Below are 26,543 nucleotides of genomic sequence, written 5' to 3'. Positions count from 1 at the left end.
GGCTGTGAAGAAAAAATTTTATCGTGAAGCATCGTGGTTGTTCTAACCTGTTAATACGTGTTACACATATTATTGGACTCCTGTGGAGCTCCTGGATTTACTGGAAGCTGTATTTTTTATCAATTTTAACTGGAAAAAGTGTTTTTGGTGTTTTGTGGTGTGAGTGGTGGGCAGCCTGCTTGATTGGCCGCTGTGGTGGCCGAAATGAATGAGAAGGAGGAGAGGGCTGGGCCCTCGGAGACGCTAATTTTGTGTCGTATAGACACAGAAATGAAGAGAAAGAATTTGACGAATTCCAGAAAGAATGAAAATATTACCTTTACTGGTAATGGTGGTGGTGCAGCTACTGTTAATGGCGTGTGTGTGGCAAATGGTAATGGTGGTGTTTGTGCTAATGAAGACAATGTCAATGCAATTGATGCAAGTGGCTCGAATGAAGTGGCGATGGATGGTAATGAGGTGAGGAAAACAAGGAGGCGAGAGGAGAATGACGTGAATGACCCTAAGAAAAGGAGGATTAATGACGCTGATGTAAGATATACCCCAGAGCATTCAGGTGAGTGTTTGGTACTAGTTGATACATCTGAGGCAGATGGAGTTAACAATAAAAAAATCAGGAATGGCTTGTATTTTATATCTAAAATAAAAGATTTGAAATCGGATGAGTTTCAAAAGATTAAGAAGGTGGTTGCGATAGGGGTTACCCTATACAAGCTGACTTTTGATGATTGGGAGTCTGCGAATAAATTTATTGATAATGATGAGTTGAGGAAGAGGAAGTTGAGGCCTTTCGTGCCTCGGAACTTCATTGAGACTTTTGGGGTTATAAGGGACGTTCCCCTATGTTATTCTGAAGAGGAGATTATGGCTAATTCGACGGCTGGGAAAAAAATAACTTCGGTAAGAAGGTTTACTAGAAGAGATGCGAATGATCCCACTGTGTTTCATCCAACTGAGACGGTCAAGGTTGGATTTGCGGGGGATGACCATCCACAATGGATTATCTTTGAAAGGACTGTGCTGACTGTCAGGACCTTCTATCCGGCAGTAAGGCAATGTTTTAACTGTGGAAGGCTAGGGCATACCAAACAAGGATGCAGATCAAGAAAACGCTGTATTAAGTGTGGTAGCAATGAGGCGACTTGTGGAGGTGCTTGTGAAGAGAAGAGGTGTATTTTGTGTAATGGAAATGGCCATGTGGCAAAAGATAAGGATGTATGTCCAATTTGGCTGAAAGAAGTTGAAACGAACAAGATTATGACAAGAAAGAAGATGTCAAAGAAGGAGGTTTTCGATATGTACAAGAACCAGAATAGGTTTGATTTATTAGCTGATGATGACCAGTTTCCTGAGATTATGGGGAACAGGAGGACGAACAAGGCCACCAACGGCTGTGAAGACAGCAGAGAGAGGGAGGTAAATGAAATCCTTACACCGTACACCTTTAATTCCGTAGTGAAGAGACAGAGGAAGCCCTATATTCATAGACCTGGAGCTGAAATGCATCCAAGGATGTTTGGTGAGTCTCAGCCAGCCACGCCGGTGTACATGACTGATGCAGTTAGAACTTCGGAGCTGGAGAAGGTAACGGAAGAAATGTTAATATTTATGATGGATTTTTTGAGAATGACAGGCAATTCGATGGCAGTGGATGCCATGAATCATTTCGCTACTCGACTAAGCAAGTTTGGGGTGAATACAAATGTCCCTGTAAGCAATATGTCTAGCCTTACCAGTAGTCATGGTAAAGATACTACAATATAATGTGCAGTCGTTAACCAAAAGTGGGAATTTTGTTGAGTTTTACCTTAACAACTACAATTTTGATATTGTGGCACTTTCGGAGATTTTCTCGGAGTGTCCTAATAAAAGAAATAAACTAGCCAATTACAACTTGTTGACCGGGTTGGGGATATTATATGTCCGATTGCCTCTAAAAAGATCTCTGTTACACTCAACCGATTATCAGACAGAAAAGAAGCTACTCCTAAGGAAGTTATAAAGCAAATCTATAACAAAGAATTCTATGAATATAAAAATAGTGGCTTTACGATTTTTGCCACAGACGCCTCCCTATCTGAGAATGCTACTGGATGCGGGGTCTTTGTCCCCACTCTGGGGTACAAGTTTTATTTCAAGATTGATTTCAAGGCCTCCTCTACATTTGGGGAGCTTTGGGCGCTATACAAGGCCTTAGAGATTGCCGTTGAGGATGGGCATGAAAGATGCGTGTTCTTCACAGATAGCCTTGCGGCCTGTAAGGCTCTGGGCAGTAAGAACATTGATGATTATGTGGCATCCCTATTTCATCAGAAACTGAACTTGTCTGACATACAGGCATGTCATGTGGTCTGGGTTCCGGGACACTCCGGAATTGATTTCAATGAGACAGTGGATGAGATAGCCAAGCAGGCAACTGAATGTGGTGCGCCGATGGAGGCCGAGCTGTCCCACAAGGAGGCTATGAATATTATAAAGAGAAGATTATGGGAAAGATGGAATGATTGTTTTGCTGAGACCTCGAGAGAAAAGGGCAAATTTTTCTATCGCCTGTACAAAGATGTTACTGAGAAACCATGGTTTCTCAGGATGAACCTTGATTCGGCTGAGGTGAGAATTATCAACAGGCTTCACACGGGACATACGTGTGACAAGGTTTATTTGCACAAAATAGGTGCAATCTCCACTCCGATTTGCGACACGTGCTGGAAGCCCGGTACAAGCCACCATGCCATTTTTGAATGCACCAAATATGATGTGCTCCGTGGGAACTATACTTTGTTTAAACGCCACAAGGATATTGAAGCCATACTAAGTACCAAGGAGGTTAATACTTATAAAGCACTCGTTGCCTTTATTGTGGAAGCGGAGATTAATTTGTAAAAGTTACTATCCCTTGTTTGAGAATATAGGGATACTCGATTAAGCTGTGATTGGAACTGTGATATAACATAGTGCATACGTTATAGTATGTGATCGTTGACAACTAATTATACTTTATGCCAGTTTACTGGCTAGGATTATATGGATTTTACCACCTTAAGACACTGTGATAATAAATTAAGATTTTCAACATTCTCTTTTAGCAGCGGGCCTGCTTCGTTTTTTAATCAAACACTATTATACCACTCACACTGGGTCTTGGAGCTGTCTCCCACTGCTGCTTGGTCCAACATCGTTTTATCTACACGCCCCTGAGGGAGGGGTATAGGAGAAGCTGTTCATCTGATGTAGACTGGGTCTACATGCAGTAGTTAATAACCTGGCTTTTGGTGCCTTATAAGCATCGCCATAATTCAACCCATAACCCATATCCTAAGCATATCATCTGTGTGTGTTACCAGATTTTCTTCTTTGTCTTGGATAGCTTTGTTACAGGATGTGCCTGCATCAAAGTCATCGATTTGATTTTTTAATTTTTTGGCAAAATTTCCGAACTTCATTCTGTTTCCTGAACATCTCTATTGGCTCGTACTCAAGTTCAAACCATAGCGAGAACATTGGAAAATTTGTAAGTGGTGGTTATCCCCCACCTCCTATGCCATGCATAGAAGTCATGTAAAAACTTCTGCCCAAAGAGATGTCGCACTGCGTGTCGCCGTTGAACTCGGCTATAAAAAGGAGGTCCTTTATCATTGAGCTTAAACTTGAATCGGATAGCGTTCATTGATGTGTGAGAAGTTTGCACCTGGTTTTTAATGAAATGTTCATGTGGAAATTTTTTGATCTACTTTCTTAAACCTTTCTTTGAATTCATATACTGTAGTGGGTAAACATGTCCGGATTGGGTGTATTTTGGGAGTGAGGTGGTCAAACAGACTCTTGGCCCATAAAGTAAAAATAAACTTCTTGCCATACTCTCAACTTCTTTTTATAAAAGCCCCATATTAACATAGTCGCAAATATGTCATTTGAGCCCCATATTGTCGTGATTGGTCTATATGTCTATTTGACGAGGAGTGCTTTTTGGGGGTGGGATCATACCTTAGATATTTCGCGCAAATAGGGATGTCAATTTCCTGCTTTTTTCCCCAAATACCTTTTAATTAAGCCTTAAATTGCAATGATCGATAAATATGTACGGTTTGGAGGGCGTTTTGGAGCTGGAGCTGGCACTCCGCCACTTTGCCCTAAAAATAGGTATCAAATTCGTACTTTACTCCCAAAAACCTTTCATTTGAGCCCCATATTGATATGTTCGGGAAATAAGTTCAGTTTAGGGGTGCTTAAGTTTTTACCCACAAATATTTGGGCACAAAACTGGATTCCTTTTCTACTTTCAAATATCTATCATTTGAGTCCCATATACTCATGATGGGTCAAATAACCTATTTGAGGTGTTTTAAGGAATATAATTTTCCTAATCTACTCCCAAATTGCTTTCATTTGTATCCAATGATGCCATGGTCTTCTAATATGCCGATTTAGTGGGATTTTGGGGGTGGGAACACCTCCCATTTCATGGACTTAATTTTTTATCATATTTATAACCTACTCTAGAATACCTTTAAATTGAGACCAATATTGACATGAACGTCCAATATGTCTGTTTGGGGGAGTTTTGGGGTTGGGTGGCCCACTAGGTTCTCAAATTTTAATACCATGTTCCTACTCTACTCTCCAGAACTTTTCATTTGATACCCATATTACTCCAATCCACATTTGATTTTGGGTGGTGTTTTTGGGGTAGGAAAGAGGGTACGCCCCCCCTTCCGATATCGAAAAATTTGTGAAAATTTCGAGAAAATCGGTTCTGCTTTGTATACGGAACAAACAAACAAACCGAGACCTATATAGTCATGATTGGCTAATATGCCCATTTAAGGCGTTTTTGGTGGATGGGATGACCCTCTATAGATCGAACGTAATGTTCTACCGAACACCTTTCATTTGAGCCCCATATTGATATGAACGTTCAATTTATCTACTTGGAAGAACCCGATTTTTAATACCATATTCGTATTCTACTCTTTAATACCCTTCATTTGAAGGCCATATTGCCCCGATAGATCCACGTTTGATTTTGGGTGGTGTTTTGGGGATAAGGGGGAGGGTCCGCCTCCCTTCCGATATCAAAAAACTATATAGCCTGTTTCCTTTCAGACCAACCTAACAATCTGTGAAAATTTTAAGGTAATCGGTTCAACCGTTTTTGAGTCCATACGAACAGCAAACACAAATTAATTTTTATATTTTAGAAAGATGTGAAAGCCATGCCCGATGATTTGTAACCGACTATATTTTTAAGCTCCTTTCATGTTAGTAAACTAAAATTAAACCATGTTTATTTAAATTCTTTATTACAGCGCCTTAATAATGAAGAGGACAGAGGCAAAGACAACGATGTCGACGATTTGGATGAAATGTTTAGTAGCGAGGAAAACATACCAGCATCCCAAGAACCTACTCAAAGATATTTGTCTCAGCGAAGCACTATTGCTGCTACCTTGGGCCGGACGCAGTCCAGAATAAATAGTTCCCAAAGACCTCCGAATACATATTTCGAACTGGTATTAATGAAGGCCGGTGTACAATTGAACGAAGGAGATAATTTTGTTTTGTGTAAGTTTAAACAACATAGTGGAAAATCGTAATGCAATCAATGGAAATGTCGAAGAAAAAAATGCTCCATACATTCATTCGGTTGAGATCAAGACTGAGCTAACTTTTAAAAGTTTTTAACCCGCTTCTTTCACTTTCAGCTTGTGACCACGTAGCATTTGTTGGCAAATTACGAGAACAACTTGATAGAAATAAAAATTTCAAAGATAACTTCGAAATGTTTAAAAATGGCTTGCGTGATTCCTGGTCCAGATTTGCCCTTAAGCTTCTAACTGGCTGCACCATAAGTATACCGGGTGAAGAAAGCGTCTATCAGTCTCAGGATAGTATGATTGTGAACTTTTTTATGATTGATTGTTTACGAGATCGTGTTTTGGATTTGCTCTTGGACAAAATCGAAAATATTGCCTGTAATAAAGCTACGACCAGCTCAACAGCGGCAATTGTTCCACTATTACCATTGATGTTGGCCCAATTACAGTATGTTGCAAATACCCATAGTGATGTTATCTATGAACGTATGAAAAAGGTTTTTGAGAAAGCCACGGAAAATGCGAAATGGGATATCATAGCAAATGCTGAGCTGATATTAAGTCCTACTAAACATGATGATTTTGCCAAACTTTTGATGTAAGATTCACTTAACTTATATGCCAAAAATTATATTCCTTATTATGATTTTATGTTTTAGGGAATCCATTGCAAATAGCGCGGAATTGTTCAAAAGTGTAAATATACAAACTTTGACTAACCTCAATCTATCGGCGTATACACAAGAGAAGTTAAGAGCTAAGATATTGGCATATATTAAAGGCGGACAATGTCCCAAGAAGGTAAGACTTAATTTGTAATTGTCAAAGAAATGTAATTGTAAAGTATATAACCCGGCCATGCCTAATACATGTTAGGTTATAGACATAAAAATAAAAATTCTCGTGCTAATTTTCCACGCATAATTGATATTTTTAGGTTCTTCCTCTTCTAATTAAATTTCTACTTAAAATTCTTATGGAAGACAATGATGATAGCATGAAGGAGGTAAGGAGAAAAAGTCCAACATAAAAATGTATACATGCCAAATAATTTTAATCTTCCATTTGTCCTATTCAGCTAGTGACCACACTAAGAGAAATTCTCAATTGGAATGATAATGATGAAACAACTTTGGCAAATGACAAACAACTGCAATTGGAACTATTTTCCTACATAGAACAGGGTTTTACACGTTCCAAGAAGTTCTATTCCATATGGCAAAAAACCATAGCATCTTTAAAATCTATTCATTTCAAGTAAGTAAAGTATCTTACAACATTTCATTTTGTTATTGGATTTGTAGTTCCAGCTTAGATCAAGTGTGTTTTGATTCTTGTTTTTATTTTCAAATAGAAAACAACAATGTACCCTTGCACTGCTCACTAATTAGTGAGTAGGTAGAAGCATTATAACCTGATGAGACCTCAAAGCAAAGGTCGAAATCGCGAACAATGTTCCCTTGCACTGCTCACTATACGGCTATGGCAGAACATTTATTCCACTAGCCGAACGTAGAATAGCGTTCCAAGCACCTCAATCTTCTGCGCTCATTCTAATATCTCTGACACCAAGTTTCGAGGTATCTCCCACCACTTTCCATCGAGCTTTTGATCTTTTCGGTTTTCGTGTACCACCGTGTTTGCCTTCAAAAGACTTCTTTGCTGGAGGTTCTTCATCCATTCTGACAACATGATCTAGCCAACGCAGCCGTTCTATTTTGATACGTGTAACTATGCTATCGTCGTACAGCTCGTGGTTCATACGTCGCCTATATTCTCCATTAACACAAACTGGTCCATATATTTTACAAAGAAACTTTCTCTCAAATACTCGAAGCACTGCCTCATCTGCTTTCACAACTACCCGTGCCTAAGAACCTTAAAACAACACGGGTAGTATCAGTGTCTTGTATAGTGTAGTGTAGTTAGAAGTTAGAAGCATGTAATTTCTTAATGGCATTTTAACCTGATGAGGCCTCTGGCAAAGGCCGAAATCGCGATCGTTGGGGCTGTCATATACATTTAAGCATACCACATTGTCGAAACTCTTGAAAGGGTTTTTGTTGTTTTGTTTTTCTATTTGAAAATAGAAACAGGACTGAAAACACAAAGGAGAAATTCCTTTAACTCTGCAAACCAATTTGTGTTGCGTTGCCAACTGCCAAATTTGTTAGAGAAAATTCCGTTACTGAAATGAATTGCATACTAATTTCAAAACAATGATATTAAATGATACTAACAAACGTTTCCAACTTTGTATTTCAAAGTTTTACCTCTCCACTACAGTAAAGTTGTAATCCATTAACGACCTATCAATATAGGCATACCCGATTATCTGTCTTCATATATCTTACTCTTATTTTTACATTCCTTTTTTTCAGAGCTATTGATTTTACAATAATATTGTTATTGTTACACATAAAAGAAGACAATTCGTTGTATATAGAAAATATGGTAAGTACTATAATTTGTCATTGAGCTAAAAACTTAATAGGACAGAACTCTGTTTTTTAATGGGATTTTAAAGAACATGTACATATGGTCTCAAACCTTAAATTTTTAACCCACCACCATTGGGGATAGAATAATAACGGGATACGCGAATTGGGCAAAATGTAGTATGTTGTTGTTTTTGTTGTAGCCACATTTTGATGTGAAGATGGCGATCCTCGTCAAGCTCCTTTAGTTGAGCAAGCTCGTTCCGGTCCAAAGGACCGATCGCCGCAGGAACAGGGTGGCCATTAGTTAATTGAAAGCGCCAATAACCCCCTTGTCATATCGAGCATCATACGACTCTCAGAAAGACTCTCCGCTCGATACCGCTAACTGTCCGCGACTGCCGTTGCAACTACTTGTATGGAGCATTCCACTATCCGCAAGCTGTGGACGTGCCCGGTAGCTCGCAGCTAAGCCTTTCGTGACAGCACTGAACACCACACAGATCGTACCTCATTGTTCCAGCCTGTGTTGTGCTCACAGTTATCCCGTGCAGGGCAAAATTTAGTACAGGTAGTACTTGTGACTTTCAATCCCATGGCAGCCTGTTCCTTCCATCGGCTACCGCCTCGGTGTACAACACACTGCTACAACAACAACAACTTGTGACTTTCAAAATCCTTGAAGCAAAGCTTTTCAGGTATAGATTACCAATGTGGTGGAGAATTTTGGTTTGGGGCGACCCTTAGGAAACCTCAAATTATAATGTAAGATACGAACGGGCCGAATTCTGGGAACCCTCCATCATGGATTCTCCGAAAGTTTACACAATATGAACTTAGTTGAAGACCTAAGTTGCACTTGCATATAGACCGGGTTATAGACCTATTTGTAAAGTAATTGACACTAGTGTTGGAAGTTGCTGCTTCCAGGGGCTTAAGACAGACAAGAATGAAAACAGAGCACTGCGTGCGTTGAAACAGAACATTATGTGCAAAATTTCACCGCAATCGAATAATAATTGAAGCTTCTGAGTCCTCAAAAAGTCAAGTCGAGGGACCATGGGAGCTATATTCAAATCTGAACCGATATGGCCCATTTGCAATCCTCAATGTCCTACATCAATAAGAAGTTTCTTTGCAAAATTTTGAGCGGCTAGCCTTACGCGTTCTACCGTTATCATGATTTCACAGACGTGCGAACGGATGGATATGGCTAGAATGTCCATACGATCAAGAATATATATATACTTTATGGGGTCGTATATAAATATGTAGTACTCTAATTTCACCGAAGAGCCAAACTCTATATTCTGTGAAAAATTCAATTAACACTGATCCGCGGTTTTTAGTCCATACGGAACCATTGTACTTCTATATATCCAACTTTGTTATGGTAGCCGGTATTTATGTTAGTGTAAATGTTTTAGTACGCCCAGATGGTCAAATAGTTTTCTAATATACGTACCAATCAATCTAAATAAATCGATCAATAGTTCCAAACCGATCGGCCGATTAAACATCGGATCATCAACTTTTTCTTTGACGATGGTTTGAACGATTTTTGATGTAAGAGGATGAGATACTTTAGGGGCCCATGTCTCCCGTGAACCCGGCAGTGATTTGTGAGATCCCAACAGAACCGAAGGCTATAGATGTTCCAGTTTGCCACGACCGGCAGTGCTATAACCGGGGGCTGCAGAAATCTCGGACAAAAAGTCGGCGCAAACACATTTAAAACTTCCTTTGAAGAAAACAGTTTCAAAATTTTGAACATCTAAACGATAATTTAGTCATTTCCTATTAAAATGCAAAAAATTTGGTAAAATAATTTTTAGGACAAGCTTTAAGATTAAAAACGAAGATGTAATTTACAGGGTTTTGGAGTATTTTGAACATTTTAAGGCTACAATCAATATTTTACCACAGGGCTGCCAAACGTGACGATTTTATGTAATTTTGACGTTTTTTGTCCAAAATTTGGCACTTTGTAACTTGAAAATTTACGCTTTGAGTCTCTTTATAAGTTGTCGATTTGTATACCCTCCACCATAGGATGGGGATATACTAATTTCGCCATTCTGTTTGTAACTCCTCGGAATATTCGTCTAAGACCCCACAGTGTATATATATTCTTGATCGTCATGACATTTTAAGTCGATCTTGCCATGTCCGTCCGTCTGTCTGGCGAAAGCACGGTAACTTTCAAAGGAGTAAAGCTGTCCGTTTGAAATTTTGCACAAATACTTCTTATTAGTGTAGGTTGGTTGGGATTGCAAATGGGCCATATCGGTCGATGTTTTGATATAGCTGCCATAAAAACCGATCTGTGATCTTGACTTTTTAAGCCATTAACGCAATTCTTATTTGGCTGAAATTTTGCATGAGGTTGTTGTGTTATGATTTCTAGCATCTGTGACAATTATGGTTTAAATCGGCCCATAACCTGATATAGCTGTCATATAAACCGATTTGGGGTCATGATTTCTATTCTATCCTATTTGGCTGAAATTTCGCTTGACGTATTTTGTTATGACTTCCAACATCTGTGCCAAGTATGGTTTAAAACGGTCCATAACCTGATATAGCTGCCATATAAACCGATCTTGAATCTTGACTTCTTGACCGACTAGAGGGCGTAATTCTTATCTGATTTGGTTGAAATTTTGCATGAGGTGTTTTATTATGACTTCCAACAACTGTGCCATATATTTAATTATTTAATTCAAAACCGATCTGGGATCTTGACTTCATGAACCTCAAGTAGGCGTAATTATTATCCGATTTGTCTGAAATTTTGTACAATGGCTCCTCCCACGACCTCCAACATACATATCAAATATGGTCTGAATCGATCTTTAGCCTGATACAGCTCCCATATAAACCCATCACCCTATTTTACTTCTTGAGCCCCTAAAAGGCAAAGTTCTTATTCGATTTGGCTGAAAGTTTTCACATAGACTTCTACTGTGGCCTCTAACATTCAATTCAATTAGCATAGCAATTCTTTTCTTTTAGCCTTTGTTTGTCTAAAAAGAGATACCGGGAAAGAACTCGACAAATGCGATCCATGGTGGAGGGTATATAAGATTCGGGGCTTAGCACGCTTTTACTTGTTTTCGTATCTATTTGTTTTCAAATTGATCTCAAGTTAGGAAAAAACAAGTAAAAGCGTGCTAAGTTCGGTCCGGCCGAATCTTCGGAACCCACCGCCATGGATTCTGCTAAAATATGGGAGCTATATCTAGTTATTGACCGATTTAGACAGAGTTGTTGATTTGGACAGTACTTGCCACAGTTGTAAAAGCCATAACAGAACACTGTTTGCAACATTTCTGCAAAATCGGACAAACATTGTGGCTTCCAGGGGCTCAAGAAGTCAAATCGGGAGATCGGTTTATATGGGAGCTATATCAGGTTCCTGACCGATTTGAACTGCGCTTGGCACAATTATTGGAAGTCATAACCGAACACTATGTGCCAAATCGAACGAGAATTGTGGTTTCCAGGGGCTCAAGAAGTCAAATCGGGAGATCGGTTTATATGGGAGCTATATCATGTTCTTGACCGATTTAGACCGTACTTGCCACAGTTGTGAAAGCCATAACAGAACACTGTTTGCAATATTTCTGCAAAATCGGACAAACATTATGGCTTCCAGGGGCTCAAGAAGTCAAATCGGGAGATCGGTTTATATGGAAGCTATATCAGGTTCCCGACCGAGAGAATTGACAAAAGTGATTTATGGTGGAGGGAATAAAAAATACGGTCCAACCGAATTGAAAACGATTTCATTTGTTTTATAACTAATACTTACCCCATTCGCTTATTTTTCTCTTTTATTACATTCAAGTTACGTCGCCATATCAGGCAGATATCGACTTCATTGGTTCAAGAAATTCGAAAGAAATATGCTCCAATGCTAGAACAACATTGGAATATTTTGATGCAAATCATAAATTGTTTTCTACGAGACAAACACAAACCAGTGGTGGATTTTGCAAGAGTCGCCTGTGGGTAAGTACTAGACATTGGCATCCAATTCTAACTTAGAGTGAAGGACAATCCTATTTCATGCTCTTTAATTTTTCAGCTCCTTTTTTGATATCTCGGAATCTGTTCAGAAGCTTATATTGAAAAAATTATTGGAATTGACTTGCGAAAAGTCCAATCAGAATACAACAAATTTTGCCTTGCAAATGTTACGAGATCTATGGCAGTTGTATCCAAAAATTCTACATAACTGGGGCATGTTATTACTGGTAAGTGACAAATTTAGATTTTTATCACAGATTTCTTATCCTCTATATATTTGTTTCACCTTTCTGAAGCCTTTCTTAGATCACATTCATGAAATGTCATTATCACAAACTCGTATTGTCATGGAATTATTATCATCTATTGCATTTCCTGCACCTACATTGGATGAATGTACCACATTGCAAGATCAAATAGATATGTTGATTAAAAAGCAGATTATAAATCGAAATAATTCGTAAGTTTCTCGTGTTAATCGTGGTGGAAATCATAATGTTTATTGAGTTTTTAAACATTAGGGTCAAGAAACAGGGCATTATAAGTGCTGTACAATTAATCGATTGTATAGCACGCGTCGAGGAATGTGTCATACAAGCTGAAGACTTTGAAACTACATTCAATACTGTAAGTGATTTGCCAGATGGTAGAGGTAAAATAGCAGCAAACTATATGGGTAAGTATTTTGTTACTGAATATTAAACTTAATCCTCAAAAATTAAAAAAAAAGAAAAACAAATAAATGTATGATATTTTCAGTGCGCATACAATCCTCGACCATGAATTCTCCCGAATGTTTAGCTTTGTTCTACGATGAATTAGCGAATGTATGCTCCGCTGGCGGAGAAGATCGTGCAAATGGTCTACACTTGGATATTCCATTTGTTATTTGGTTATGTGAACTTATGACATATTATTTTCAAAATAGCTTCGTAGCTGAGCATAATCCAGAACCCATACAGTAAGACTATAATCTCATCTTTACATCTTTATGAAGTTGTAATTAAATCTACTGATTTTATTGTTTCCAGCGGCATAAACTTAATGTATATGAAATGTATCAATTCACCCATAGATGCAAATACCGAAGAAAGCGAACTACCTCAAATTGCCATAAATATTGCAGAGTTGGTTTTAAAGCCAAGTAATGAGTAAGTAGTTGAAGACATTTTCCTTTTTATACCCACCACCATAGGATGGGGGTATACTAATCTAGTCATTCCGTTTGTAACACCTCGAAATATTGATCTAAGACCCATAAAGTATATATATTCTTGATGGTCTCGAATTTCTGATTCGATCTAACCATGTCCATCTTGAAATTTTGCACAGATACTTTATATTGATGTATGTCGTTGGGGATCGCAAATGGGCCATATCGGTTTAGATTTGGATATAGGTCCCATATAAACCGATCTCTCATAGAAGCCACAATTTTTGACCGATTTGGCTGAAATTTTGCACATGGTGTGCTGTTATGACTTCCAACAGCTATGCCAAGTACGGTCCAAATCGGTCATGAAACTGATATAGCTCCCATTTAAACCAATCTCCCGATTTGATTCCTTGAGCCCATGGTAGCCACAATTTTTGTTCGATTTGGCTGTAATTTTGCACATAGTGTTCTGCTATGACTTCCAATAACTATGCCAAGTACGGTTCAAATCGGTCAATAAACTGATATAGCTCCCATATAAACCGATCTCCCGATTTGATTCCTTGAGCCCATGGTAGCCACAATTTTTGTCCAATTTGGCTGTAATTGTGCACATAGTGTTCTGCTATGACTTCCAACAACTGTGCCAGGTACGGTCCAAATCAGTCTATAACCTGGTATAGCTCCCATATAAACCGATTTTCCGATTTGACTTCTTGGGCCCATTGAAGCCACAATTTTTGTCCGATTGGGCTGTAATTGTGCACATGGCGTTTTATTATGGCTTCCATCAACGGAGCCAAGTACGGTCCAAATCGGTATATAACCTGATATAGCTCCCATACAAACCGATCTCCCCATTTGACTTCATTGGCCCATGGAAGAAGCAATTTTTGTCCGATTTGGCTGAAATTTTGTACATAGTGTTCTTTTATGACTCCCAACAACAGAGCCAAGTACGGTCCAAATCGGTATATAACCTGATATAGCTCCCATACAAACCGATCCCCCGATTTGAATCCCTAACCCCCTGGAAGCCGCAATGTTTGTCTGATTTGGCAGAAATTTTGTACATTGCATTCTATTTTTACTTCTGACAACTGTGCCAAGTACGATTTAAATATGTGTATAACCTGATATAGATCCCATATAAAGCGATCTCCCGATTTGACTTCTTGAGCCCCTGGAAGCCGCAATTTACATCCGATTTGCCTGAAATTTTGTACATCGTTTTCTGCTATGACTCCCAACAACTGTGCCAAGTACGATTCAAATCGGTCAAGAATATGTTATAGCTCCCATTTAAACCAATATCCCGATTTGACTTCTTGGGCCCTTACAAGCCGCGAATTTTATCCGATTTGGCTAAAACTTTGGATGTAGTGTTCTGTTATGACTCTCAGCAATTGCGCCAAGTACGGTCCAATTCGGTCTATAACTAGATATAGCTCCCATATATTAGCAGAATCCATGGTGGTGGGTTGCCAAGATTCGGCCCGTCCGAACTTAGCACGCTTTTACTTGTTAATGGTAACTTTGTGCAATTTTTTAAGGCATCCTTAAAAACATTACGGTGCTATAGTTTAAGAAGGATTTTTTAGTGAAGTTCTATAAGTATGTCTGTATGCGCTTTCTATAAGTATATCTTACTATATTTATTATTGCACCATTTTGCACCTAATCGCAAAAGGGTTAAAAGGAGAGAAACTAATTTGGAAAAGGCGGGGTTTTAGTTTCTGTCCGATAAAAAACTTAACCAACATATAATTGTGTTTTCGCAAAAGCAGATTTTTCTGCTTCTGTTGGAGGCGGTCCACATGAAAACTTAGTAGAAAACCTCTCAGAGTTCCTACAGCTGCCCCTCCTGATGGCAGGTGGATTGAACGTAGAGGATGGCACAGGGATTTGGCGGGAAGGAATCCAGGGACCACACGATACACGTCACCTGTTTAACTGCCCACCCAGACTCACTCGACTAAGAACCAGATCCCTATGGACACACCCTATCTTAGTCGCAGAGTTCCTGGGTCTTGACACTCAACAGAATTAAGCAGACGAAACAAACTGCTACAACAACAACAACGTGGAGGAATGGTTTGTAGACTAAGAATTCCGAGATTTAAACTACTTAAGGGAACGGGGAATGGGACACACTGAGCCTGTATTCTTGCAAAGAGTAGTCTAAATATTTTCTTCTTCCGTCGCTAAGCTCTGCAAATTCTGTAGTAGCCAGACTTAAAATAAATAAATCTCATTACTGGCCGGCTTTCCTGTATATGGAACACGATTCAGAGATGCCGCCTTTAAGCCTTAAGTTGGTTCCGCAGAGAAAAAGAAACTAATTGTAGGAAGTGAATCTAATGTACATCACCAGATATGAAGAAGTTCGGATATCGACGAAAGGTCTGAGCTGCTTATCGAATATTTTATAAGTTGCAATCTGGCGATTTGTAATGAAGGGGATAAACCGACCTTTATTACCAGGAACAGGCAGCAGGTACTAGATATTACCTTTGTATTGGAAGATATAAACGCAAGAATATGCGACTGGGAAGTGTTGGATGGCCACAGCTTCTCTAATCATCGTTTTAATAGTTTCAGCATTGGAGAAAAAATGCAGAAGTGGTCCCTCGGCTAAACAGAAGAAAGGCGAATTGGGATAAACTTCGGCATAAATTCTGCACGTCAATACCTCCTAGACCAGAAAAGGAAGTGGAAAATGCGGAGGATATAGACATAATGGCCAAGCGGATCACGAAGTCCCTGAATGACTACTTGTGTCAGCATTTCCTAGTGCTAAGCCAAGGGGCAAACAGCGACCGCCATGGCGGACCCCTGAACTGGTTGGTCTAAGTAAAGACTGCAGAAAACTCTTCAGCTGGGCGAAAGCCACAAGAGCACCAAATGGTTGGAACATCTATAAGGCTGAGCTAAGAAAATATAAGGGCGAGCTGAGAAAGGCTCAGAACAAATCCTGGGTGGAATTCTTCTGTCCTCGAGACCTATTAAGGTGGGGTATATTCAAAAATCAGAGAATGTATGGAAAACGTCTAGTAAGGAAACACTAGAACTACTGGTTGATACACATTTCCGGGTAAATTCTCCAATAGACAATATGGCGCCAAAAGAGGTTGGCACTGATATGCATTCGTCGGAGGTTATTAGGGAAATTGCGTCTGAGCCGAAAATCCTTTGAGCGATAAGAAGTTTCGATTCCTTTATGTCGCCCGGCCCTGATGATGTATCACCGGTTGAGTTACAAGCTGTTGCTGATAAACTGGTTCCTTGCCATATACTCTGCTTGTATAAGCATGTCATAAATATCAATCCCATAGCAGCCGATTGTACGTAACGGATTGACCCGATGAAGTTTGTCATTGGCAAGGGCTGCCGCCTCAGTGTACAACTCACTGCTACAACAACAACAACCTCTGGGATGGAGGGACACAAAGGTCATTTTCATTCCGAAAGCAGGAAAACCTTACCACACGAAGGCGAAAGATTTTCATTCTTTATTCTGAAGACTCTTGAGAGTCTTGAGAGTGTTGAAGAAACATATCTTAGGGCAAAGATACCTGGAGATCCGCAGTCTCGGCAGCAGCATGCATACAGTAAAGGCAAGTATACTAAAACAGCCCTTTACGACCTAGTCGGCTAAATAGACGGTTCACTCGCTGTCAAGGAATATACAAAGGTAGCATTTCTTGGTATTGAAGGTGCTGTCAATAATGTAAAACCGACGTCAGTCATTAAGGAGTTGGAGTTTTTAGGCATCAACTCTACCGTAAGAATTAGTTAGAGTTTATTACTAAAAGATGTATCCCGGCAGGCTTGGGATCTGTTGATATAAAAAGATGGAGCAGCATAGGAACTCCTCAAGGAGATGTACTGTCCCCTCTACTTTGGAATATAGCCATTTACAATATATTATTGTCCAATGTCCGATATTCCAGGGAGTGGTGATTACCCCCTACCTGAGCCGCTTTTTGATAAAAAGTACTGTACGACGATATACCTGGTAATAGAGGTTACATAGACTTTTATACGGATGGTTCCAAACTAGACGACCAGGTGGGCTTTGAGGTATACTCTAAAGATCTAGAAAAGTTTACCCGACCACTACAGTGTATATTAAGCGCAGATCCTAGCAATTAACGAAGTGGTGGAATGGCTAAGATATAATGTCATAACGACGTTTGACATAAATATCTTCTCAGACAGCCAGGCAGCCATTAAATTCCTGGATAATGTATTTCTGAACACAAAAACCGCCCTCGACTGTCACAGATCTCTCAATGAGATGGCTGAACAGTTCAAAATTCAATTGTTTTGGGTGCCGGGCCACAGAGATATCCCAGGGAATTCTAAAGCAGACGAGCTTGCGAGACTAGGAACTACCTTACACAAGGAACCTGGAATCTGTAGGTATGCCTCTAGCGACATGTAAGCAAAGTTTTCAGGATCAAGCCCGAAGCGCAACGAATGATAGATGGTCACAAAGAGGGGGCATTCCATAACTATGAGCATTCCATGACTATGTGGCCTAATCTAGACTTGAAGAGGTCTACTGCTTTGCTGTCACTGGCTAGACCAGACGTTTTAGTCATCGTGTCCGTCATGACACTGTCTAATCGGAAAACATGCTGACAGACTGAAGTTTGCCAGTTACGGCTTTTGCAAAAGACTATAGGACACCTGTGTGTGTCCCGCACTGGCAGTCAGAAGGAGTTCCACTTAAGGATCTGTTTTTTTTTGAAAACCTGTCTGATTTGGCGGATGTGAACATTTGTAAGTTGTTGGGTTTTTTAAAGCGATCTGGATGTTTCAAGGTTAGGAACTAGAAGGCATCTTCCTTCTTCTGTTCCTGTGGTATCACTATGGGCGATAATGTCCAAGTGAGTCTGATGGCAGACCCATACTTATAAACCGATAGGTTTGAAAAATTTTAAACATATTTTCTTCTTTCTCTTCTTTCCTATTACCTTTTACAGAGCTATTTCATCCATCCTGGTATTGTCGCCACTTTTCAATTTAGTGCGTGTTCTGCACATGCAACGCTATGAAGGAAGTTTAGAAATCATCAATGCCCTATTGGGATGTGCCATCATATTGCCAAGTTTTTTCGACGATCCTAATCTAGATGCCATTTTCTATGACTACGATGAGTCCATGCAAAAGAAGATACTTGATATATACTTTCATTGTGTCAATTGGATACGGGAAACAGTGAGCTCCTTTGCTACACAACGTGAAAATATGATACGCAAGAAGGTGTTACAGCGTTTAGCTGAGCTAATAAGCATTGAAGACAAAATCAGGGAATTAATCCAAAAAGCACCGCGGGACTATATGCCGCCACAGTGTCACTTCATAAATGACAATTTATTGGCAAATAGTAAAACTGCTGGTGGTGGCGGTGGCAGAGGACGTCCTGCCACTACTGCTGGAACTAACAAAAGGGGTAACAAGACTAAAGTAGTAGTTCACCCAGAGAGCCAATCCACGACTATGAATGAAACGGAATTAAATGACACTGCGATGGTAACTCGAGTGGCTGATGTTACCAACAAACTAGCGGTATCGAATAAAGCAAAAACTATTTCAAAAAATAATTTTGAAAATCTATACGGGCCCAAAGAGATTTATAGGTTGGTATACATTCATTGTTATTATTTAAGAGTGGATCGAAACATGCTTCTTCCAATAGGCAAATGGATACCAATATCATTTTGGTCTTAAAGGAGAAACTTAACATAAAATATCCCTTACCCACTGAATGCGTAGGTGAGGAAATGGGCCTATTGGAGCTGCGATTTATACTCACGGACTTAGTGAGTAAACTAGAGTCTGTGGTTGGCATACAAAAATTTCAAACCGAACAACCCCTACAATATATTGCCAAACCAGGAGATTTTATGTGTGACATATCCGAATTTATTTCCATTGTGGGCAATAATATGAAAATTGTAAGTTATAAAGGTTTTTATTTTTCTATAAAATGTTAAAGTTACTAAATTTGTTCTTTCATATCCATAGATATCGAATGCCATTAATTCAAAATTAGAGGAAGTCCAACGTGTCTATAGCCATGCAGACCTATTTACGAATGAATTCAATCTTTTGAAGGTTTGCTTTGGCTTATGCTTACGTCTGTTGGTGGCCTATTTTTCTTGGTCCGAATGGTTCGTAAGCGAACAGCGCATCAACAAATTAAAAGGTACCGCAATCTATTAAGTTTACGTTTCAACTGTCTTGATTTCTTCTTCTCAATTGCAGAGTCTCTTTTAGTTTGCCTTGATCGCAAAATGTATCAAAATTTAAAGTCAAAATCTATTGGCATAATAACTCCCGAAGTTTTCCAAGTTTTTCTATCCTATGAAACAGCGGTGGTTGATTTAAAATCGGCTGTTTATCTCTATCAATTAATGGTTAATTTGAATGTGTTATCCGATAAAGATGTGAAGCCCAAACAATTCCAAGCAATACGTAAGTAATTAATGGCCTGCAAAAACATTGCTTTCATTGGAAGCTATAACTTGACAAGTGTTGTGTTTTAAGAACCCCCCTTATTTAAATTGAAACTAAACTCAAAGAAATTATAGCTAACTAACTAAAGATTGCAAAGCCAAGAATGGTACCAGACCCAATCACGGGATAACAACGAGCATTACATAGATTAAAGCTTTGAATTTTCATCTTTGACGTGTTCATAGTTATCATGAGAAGCTCAACTTAGAGCTACCGGGCGCGTCCATGCGTGGCGTAACTGAAATTGCAGTATTAGCGGTATCGCTAATAGTCTCAGTCCCACTGAGAGGCCGGATAGCACCGGCTCTTGCTTAAATACTGAGTAGTTATGATACTCAATATAGTCCAATGGACCGCTACAACCGAACAACATCAACAACAAACTATCGATACAAGTACCCTCCCGGCACGGGATAGCTGTGTGCACCACACAAGCTGGAACTTTGTGGTGTTCTTTGCTGTCACAAGAAGCTTAGCTACAAGCTACCGGGCGCGTCCATAGGTTGCGGATAGTGGAATGCTCCATACGGAGTAGCTGTAACTGCAGTCGTTGACAATCAGCGGTAACGAGCGGAGAGGTCGGGTGGCACCGCCTCTTGCACAAAAACTGAGTGCCTATAATGCTCGATATGACTAGGCGGGTTATTGCCGCCTTTATGTAACCAATGGCCACTCTGTTACCGCGGTTATCGGTCCTTTGGACCGGAACGAGCTTGCTCACCTTCAGGAGCTTGACGAGTATCGCCACCACGACATGAAAATGTGGATACAACAACAACAAGTACCCTCTGTGGGTCAGTCTACTAACATCGCAATCTCCTCGCATCCTCTCTGTCTCCCTTTTTGCGAAATTGAAGATTGTCTAGAAATGTAAGCAGTATGCGACATAGATGGTATATGTCGCTTGTCGCTTGACTTACAGTATAATATTGGGTTGCCCAAAAAGTAATTGCGGATTTTTCATATAGTCGGCGTTGACAAATTTTTTCACAGCTTGTGACTCTGTAATTGCATTCTTTCTTCTGTCAGTTATCAGCTGTTACTTTTAGCTTGCTTTAGAAAAAAAGTGTAGAAAAGTATATTTGATTAAAGTTCATTCTAAGTTTTATTAAAAATGCATTTACTTTCTTTTAAAAAATCCGCTATTACTTTTTGGGCAACCCAATAAAATATGTCTTAATGTGAATCCCATATAATCTTTATTGGCCTACGAATTCGGTCCGAGTGTTTAGGGTTTTATGTTAGATGTACTCCATTCTAAAAAGACTTAATTAGAGTCCGATATAATCGTGGGAATTTTGTGAGTGGGAAGGTCCTCAGGGTGGTTGTTGGTGGGTTTAGGAGTGGTGTGGATCCCCAGAAACGTTGTCCCGAATGTGGGTATCAATTTCGTGCGCTGCTCCCAAATACCTTTCATTTGAGCCCCAAATTGACATGGTCGGTAAATATGTATGTTCGATTTAGGGGTGTTATGGCCCCGAAATTGGATATCAAATTCTTATCTCAAATCCCTTTCATTTGAACCAATATTGCTATGATCGGTAAACTTGTCTTTTTGGGGGAGGGGCGGTCCCCAAATACTTGGTCCAACATTTGAATATCAAATTCGTATTCTAATCCCAAATATCTTTTATTTGAGCCGAGCCCCATATTGCCATGGCCAGTAAATAAATCATGTTTGGTGAGTGTTTTGTGGAAGGGGTGGACCCCCAAAACTTGGTCTCGAAAGTGGGTATCAAATAAGTGCCCTACTCCCCAATACCTTTTATTTCAGCCCCATATCGCCATGGTTGGTAAATAGGTCCAGTTAAGGGGACCAAACACTAAGCCCTGACAAAATATCAGCATCGTGCTCTCCTTTCAAATATCATTTAGTTGAACTCCATATTTATATTGGTTTAAGGGGGCCAAACACTTGGCCTCAAAATTGGATATCAAATTCGTTTATAATCACAAACACCTTTTATTTGAACCATTTTTTGCAATAGTCAGCAAATATGTGGGGGTGTCACCTAAAATCTATCAACATCGTGGTCCACTATCTTTGAGCCCCAAATTGTCATGGTAAGCAAATACGTCCTATTTGGGGGTTGTTATGGGGTCCTCTAGACATTTGGTCCCGAATGTTGATATCAGATTCGTGCTCTACTCCCAAATATCTTTCATTTGAGCCCCATATTTTCATAGTCGGCAAACATGTCCGGTTTGGAGGATGGGGCGGCCGCTTAATGACTTGGCCCTGGAAATATACATCAGATTCGTGTTCTGCTCTTAAACACCTTTTAATTAATCCCCATATTGCAATAGCAAATACGTCCTACTTAGGGGGTGTTATGGCGGTAGAGTGGCCCATAAAGACTTTTTGCCGATTGTTGATATCAGATTCGCCCTCTACTCCCAAAGACCTTTCATTTAAGCCCCATATTGCTATGGTCGATAAATTTGTCGTTTTTGGGGGTGTTTTGGTGAAGAGGCGGTTCCCCCAAACACTTGGTCCCACATTTTGATATCAGATTCGTGTTCTACTCTCAAATACATTTTATTTGAGTCCCATATTGCCATGGTCGATAAATGTCCGATTTAAGGGTGTTTTGGAGGTTGGGGTGGTTCCCCAAACACTTGGTCCCATCAGATTCGTATTCTACTCTCAAATATCTTTCATTTGAGTTCCTTATTGTCGTGATTGGTCTATATATATATATATATTTTTGGTATGTTTTTGGAGGTGGGCGGACCCTTAGATATCGTATCCGAAATTTGGATACCAAATTTTTGTTTTTAAGTTTCTATAAGAGAGAGCACAAAATTTCGTCGTATCGGACATGTGGCGTTTCTGACAATTAGGGTAAGAGGGAAGCCACATGGCAGTCATCAGATCAAAACACGAGAAACCAAATAGACCATGTTGTAATAGATGAAAAGCATTCAACCAGCGTGTTAGATGTATGATCGATCCGAGGGGCAAACATCGATTCGGATCATTACCTTGTTGCAGCAAAGGTTCGCAAGCGTCTTAGTGTGACGAGAATAGAACCATCTGACACTGCACGGAAAGCTGCAAACACTGGGCGTCGAAAAGCTGCAAACACAACAGGTGGCAACGACATACTCTCCTCGGCCAATCCAATTGCTTGAAGAAAGCGCTTCCTGTCCCGATAGTATAGCAGCGCAACGGTAAACCATTGCCCACTCCATGGAAAGAGCCGATAAATCCATACTTGGGTACCAAAAGCCTTCCCTAAGGAACCCATGGTACGATCAGGAGTGTCAAAAGCTACTGAAGCCCAGAAGCCCAGTATGCAGTCAGTAAAAACGCGCCAAATGAAGGAGGGGTATCGAGGGAAAAGGAGACACGAGAAACGTCTCATCCGCAAGAAGAAGAAGGAAATGGAAAGACGTGAGTGTGAGCGAACCAAGATGTTCAGGAGCCAGAATGAAGTACGAAAATTCTACCAAACTATTAAACATTAAACCGATGGCTTTGGTACAGACACATCCTTCTGCATAGACCATGAAGGAAATCTGCTAACTGAAACAGATAGTGTGCTGAGGATATGGAAAGAACCCTTTTTCCAGCTGCTGATATCCGAGGGTGGTGGCCATGACTACACCGCAGAACCAATCCCTGATGATGATGTAGATGAAGTACCACCTAGCCAAAACGGGATCCATGTAGCAGTAACCCGGCTGAAAAAATAAGGCAGCAGGAGCCGATGGGTTGCCGGCTGAACTCTTTAAGACCGGAGGCGACATGCTAATAAGGCGTTTGCATCAACTCGCCTGTGCAATTTGGCTAGAAGAACGCATACCCAATGATTGGAACCTCAGCATACTATGTCCCGTTCACAAGAAAGAGGACAAGATGGTATGCGCCAACTATAGGGGAATAAGTCTCCCTACTATAGGGCGTACTTTGCGAAAGATTAGAGTCTAAAATTGTTGGGTTTTTTTAAGCCATCTAGGTGGTTCAACGGTAGGAACTAGAAGGCATTTTCCTTCTTCTGTTCCTATGGTATCACAATGGACGAAAACGTCTAAGTGAGTCTGATGATATGCTGCTACTTAAAACTAACCTAACCTTACCTAAAGTCCAAAGTCAACGAAATAATTGGGCCCTATCAGTGTGACTTTAGGCCTGGTAAATCCACCATAGACCAGATATTTACACTGCGCCAAATCCTGAAAAAGATCCAAGAAGGACAAATCAACACCTACCATCTTTTTGTTGAGTACAAAGCAGACCTCGACCGCCCTATACTTTCAAAGGTATTTCAGGCCATGTCTGAGTTCGGAATCCCTGCAAAACAAATACGACTTTGCAGGATGACGCTAGCTGATACACGCTCCTCATTTAAAATAAAAAAAGAAACACTCCGGACCACTTAATACCACAGGAGGTTTGAGACAGGGAGACAGCCTATCGATTGATCTCTTTTATAGCCTGTTGGAGAAGATTATACGAGATGCGGGTGTAAATAGGCATGGCACACTACTCATAAGAGAACATATGCTACTTGCGTATGCCGGAAGAACCAATCGCAGCCTTTGAAAGCATCGGAAGAGAATCAACGAAAATGGGTTTGGCAGTAAATGGAGATAAGACAAAGTGGGTTATTTCAACTACCACAAAGCCCTGTAAACTCGAACAGATAAAGAAAATGGAGAAAGTTGGAAACTACAAATTTGAGATAGTCAGTAACTTTATCTATCTCGGCACCGTCGTAACCGAAACAAACGACACCAGTTTGTTTGGACTGACTGAGCAAACAGATGAGGAACAAAGCCACCTCACGACAGAGTAAAAATTCACCCTAGAAGACACTGCAACAACCGTGCTGTTATATCGCTCCGAAGCAAGGGTACTTGCGAAATCGGAGGCAGTACTTGAAGTATTTCAGAGAAAAATCTTTCGTAAAATGAATGGCGTCGTATGAACCCCGAGCTGTATGACGACGACAGCATAGTTAAACGCATCAAAATGCAACGTTCGCGTTGGATAGGTCATGTTGAAGAAGCTCCAGCAAAGAAGAACTCTGTACTACTTCAACGGAATGTGTTCGCATTTCCTCATTTTCGTCACCATTTTTTTTTATAAAGCGTTTTGATGGTTGTTCGGGAGAAAAGTCGAAGTCAGTACTAGGCATTAGGGCGAAGAACATTTAATTTTACAATTTTTCGTTAGTTTCGCTTTCGGGACGAACTAATGTTTTGGCCAAAAATACTGCTGTCCCATTCCAGCCGACTTTCTGTTGTTTTACCAAATTCGTTTTCTAATTTTACTAATCAATTTGTCTGAGTGAAAGTTTTTGCAATATTGTGCACAACCCTTTGAAGCCAAAAAGCGTCCATGAGACCTAGAAGTTTAGATTACAATTATAGGGAATTTTTTTTATTGTATATCGTAAAAGAGAGCACAGCGGAGCATGTTTGGACTTTATTTTAATTTTTCTATTTTTTTTTTTTATTTTTAATATTTTCGGTTATTTTTTTTATTTTTAGGTTCTTTGTGTCGCACTCTGCTATGTCGTAAATGGTTTAATTATGAGGGTCTACTCGAGAAGGGCGCCCAATGCAATGTGTATTTGGATGAATTGGTAAAGGGATTCTTGCGAGAATCAGACTTTAAAAGACAAAATGAGATATTGCGTGCTGTGTGCGAAGAGTGCAAAAACCTAAATGGCAAAGACACTTCCCTAAAATCTTTTCCAAATTTCAAAAAGTAAATATTTGTGTTCACTGTATTCTACAACAAAACATTCATCACTATTTAACAATTACAGAGCAAATTTCCCTCTTTTCTTTCGGGGTTTGTGTGAGATTCTTATAACGTCTCTTAACGACAAAGTCACCACCAACACATTAAAATCAACGGATAAACTCGAGTTTTGGGAATCTAGCTGCAAGCTACTGAATAAGCTACTGGAGATACTGCAAGGATTAGATATACCGAGAAATTTTCAAATATACCTTAAAGTAAGAAAAACTTGTATATCTGTAATAAATTTAATTGGAAATTCTTGTTCTTATACATTTGTTTCTAGTACTCCCACTTATATTTAAAATTGGTGCTTCAGCATGGATTGCCTGTGTTTGAACAGTATTTGAGAAAAAATCCCGAACGTGTGTGTGATCTGATTAAAACTATGCAGACCACCACCAGATATCTGCATCACTTATGCTGTCATTCCAAAGTAAGTAGTTCTTTATGTTTAAAAATAGGCTATTTCATTAATTTGTAATCGTTTTTATTTCCACTCCATAGGCCATTAAAAATACGGCTATTGTTAGCCAAATTCCTTTCCTAAGAGAGACTGTTGAGAATTATGTATTTCGTATCAAAGCCTTGCTTACAGCCAATAAATGTGCTTCCGTATTTTCCATGGGCAACTTGAAAAATAAAGATTTGCATGGAGATGATTTAATATCACAGGTTTGTATTACAAAAACGGGTGTATTGCCATGGATTTATTTTTACATTGCCTTGAATTCTGTTTTTAGTCCGCTTCCTTGAGTACAGCCACTGGCCAAGATAGTGATGAGGAAATCCCCGAAGATGATGTAAGTGTAGACGAAACAGTTGCAGGAGGCGATGATTCAGAAAATTCACGAAATGAACGAAGTAAATCCTCTTCAAGAAGCAAATGTTTTTAAGTTCTTATGTTCAATGTTAAATTATGCTTATACATATACAAACATACATATATAGTAGCATGTAAGTGGCATATTAAAATGACATATACCTCGTATGAATTTAACTCTTATATCATATCATATATGGGTCGTAACCTCGGTCGT

General features: G+C 39.6%; 1 protein-coding gene across 1 annotated transcript in view; it reads left to right on the top strand.

Annotated features, from left to right (window-relative positions):
* LOC106082973 (Fanconi anemia group D2 protein homolog) overlaps positions 1-26,494 on the top strand; it is a 27,983-nt gene extending 1,489 nt beyond the window's left edge. The window contains exons 2-22 of the mRNA XM_013245744.2: positions 5,307-5,562; positions 5,703-6,192; positions 6,254-6,395; positions 6,532-6,600; positions 6,673-6,851; positions 7,976-8,048; positions 11,883-12,046; positions 12,123-12,291; positions 12,361-12,524; positions 12,586-12,740; positions 12,824-13,025; positions 13,096-13,215; positions 18,212-18,868; positions 18,928-19,186; positions 19,257-19,437; positions 19,497-19,706; positions 25,248-25,467; positions 25,529-25,721; positions 25,790-25,939; positions 26,011-26,178; positions 26,247-26,494. Of these exons, the coding sequence (XP_013101198.2) occupies positions 5,307-5,562; positions 5,703-6,192; positions 6,254-6,395; positions 6,532-6,600; positions 6,673-6,851; positions 7,976-8,048; positions 11,883-12,046; positions 12,123-12,291; positions 12,361-12,524; positions 12,586-12,740; positions 12,824-13,025; positions 13,096-13,215; positions 18,212-18,868; positions 18,928-19,186; positions 19,257-19,437; positions 19,497-19,706; positions 25,248-25,467; positions 25,529-25,721; positions 25,790-25,939; positions 26,011-26,178; positions 26,247-26,399 (4,374 nt within the window). The 3' untranslated portion in view covers positions 26,400-26,494. The remainder of the gene's footprint in view (positions 1-5,306; positions 5,563-5,702; positions 6,193-6,253; positions 6,396-6,531; positions 6,601-6,672; positions 6,852-7,975; positions 8,049-11,882; positions 12,047-12,122; positions 12,292-12,360; positions 12,525-12,585; positions 12,741-12,823; positions 13,026-13,095; positions 13,216-18,211; positions 18,869-18,927; positions 19,187-19,256; positions 19,438-19,496; positions 19,707-25,247; positions 25,468-25,528; positions 25,722-25,789; positions 25,940-26,010; positions 26,179-26,246) is intronic.
* The last annotated feature ends 49 nt before the right edge of the window (positions 26,495-26,543 follow it).

Source organism: Stomoxys calcitrans, chromosome 2 (assembly GCF_963082655.1).
Source record: "Stomoxys calcitrans chromosome 2, idStoCalc2.1, whole genome shotgun sequence".
NCBI classification, from domain to species: domain Eukaryota; kingdom Metazoa; phylum Arthropoda; class Insecta; order Diptera; family Muscidae; genus Stomoxys; species Stomoxys calcitrans.
Note: the sequence above shows the minus strand (reverse complement) of the source record. Positions and strands in the feature narration are given on the sequence as shown.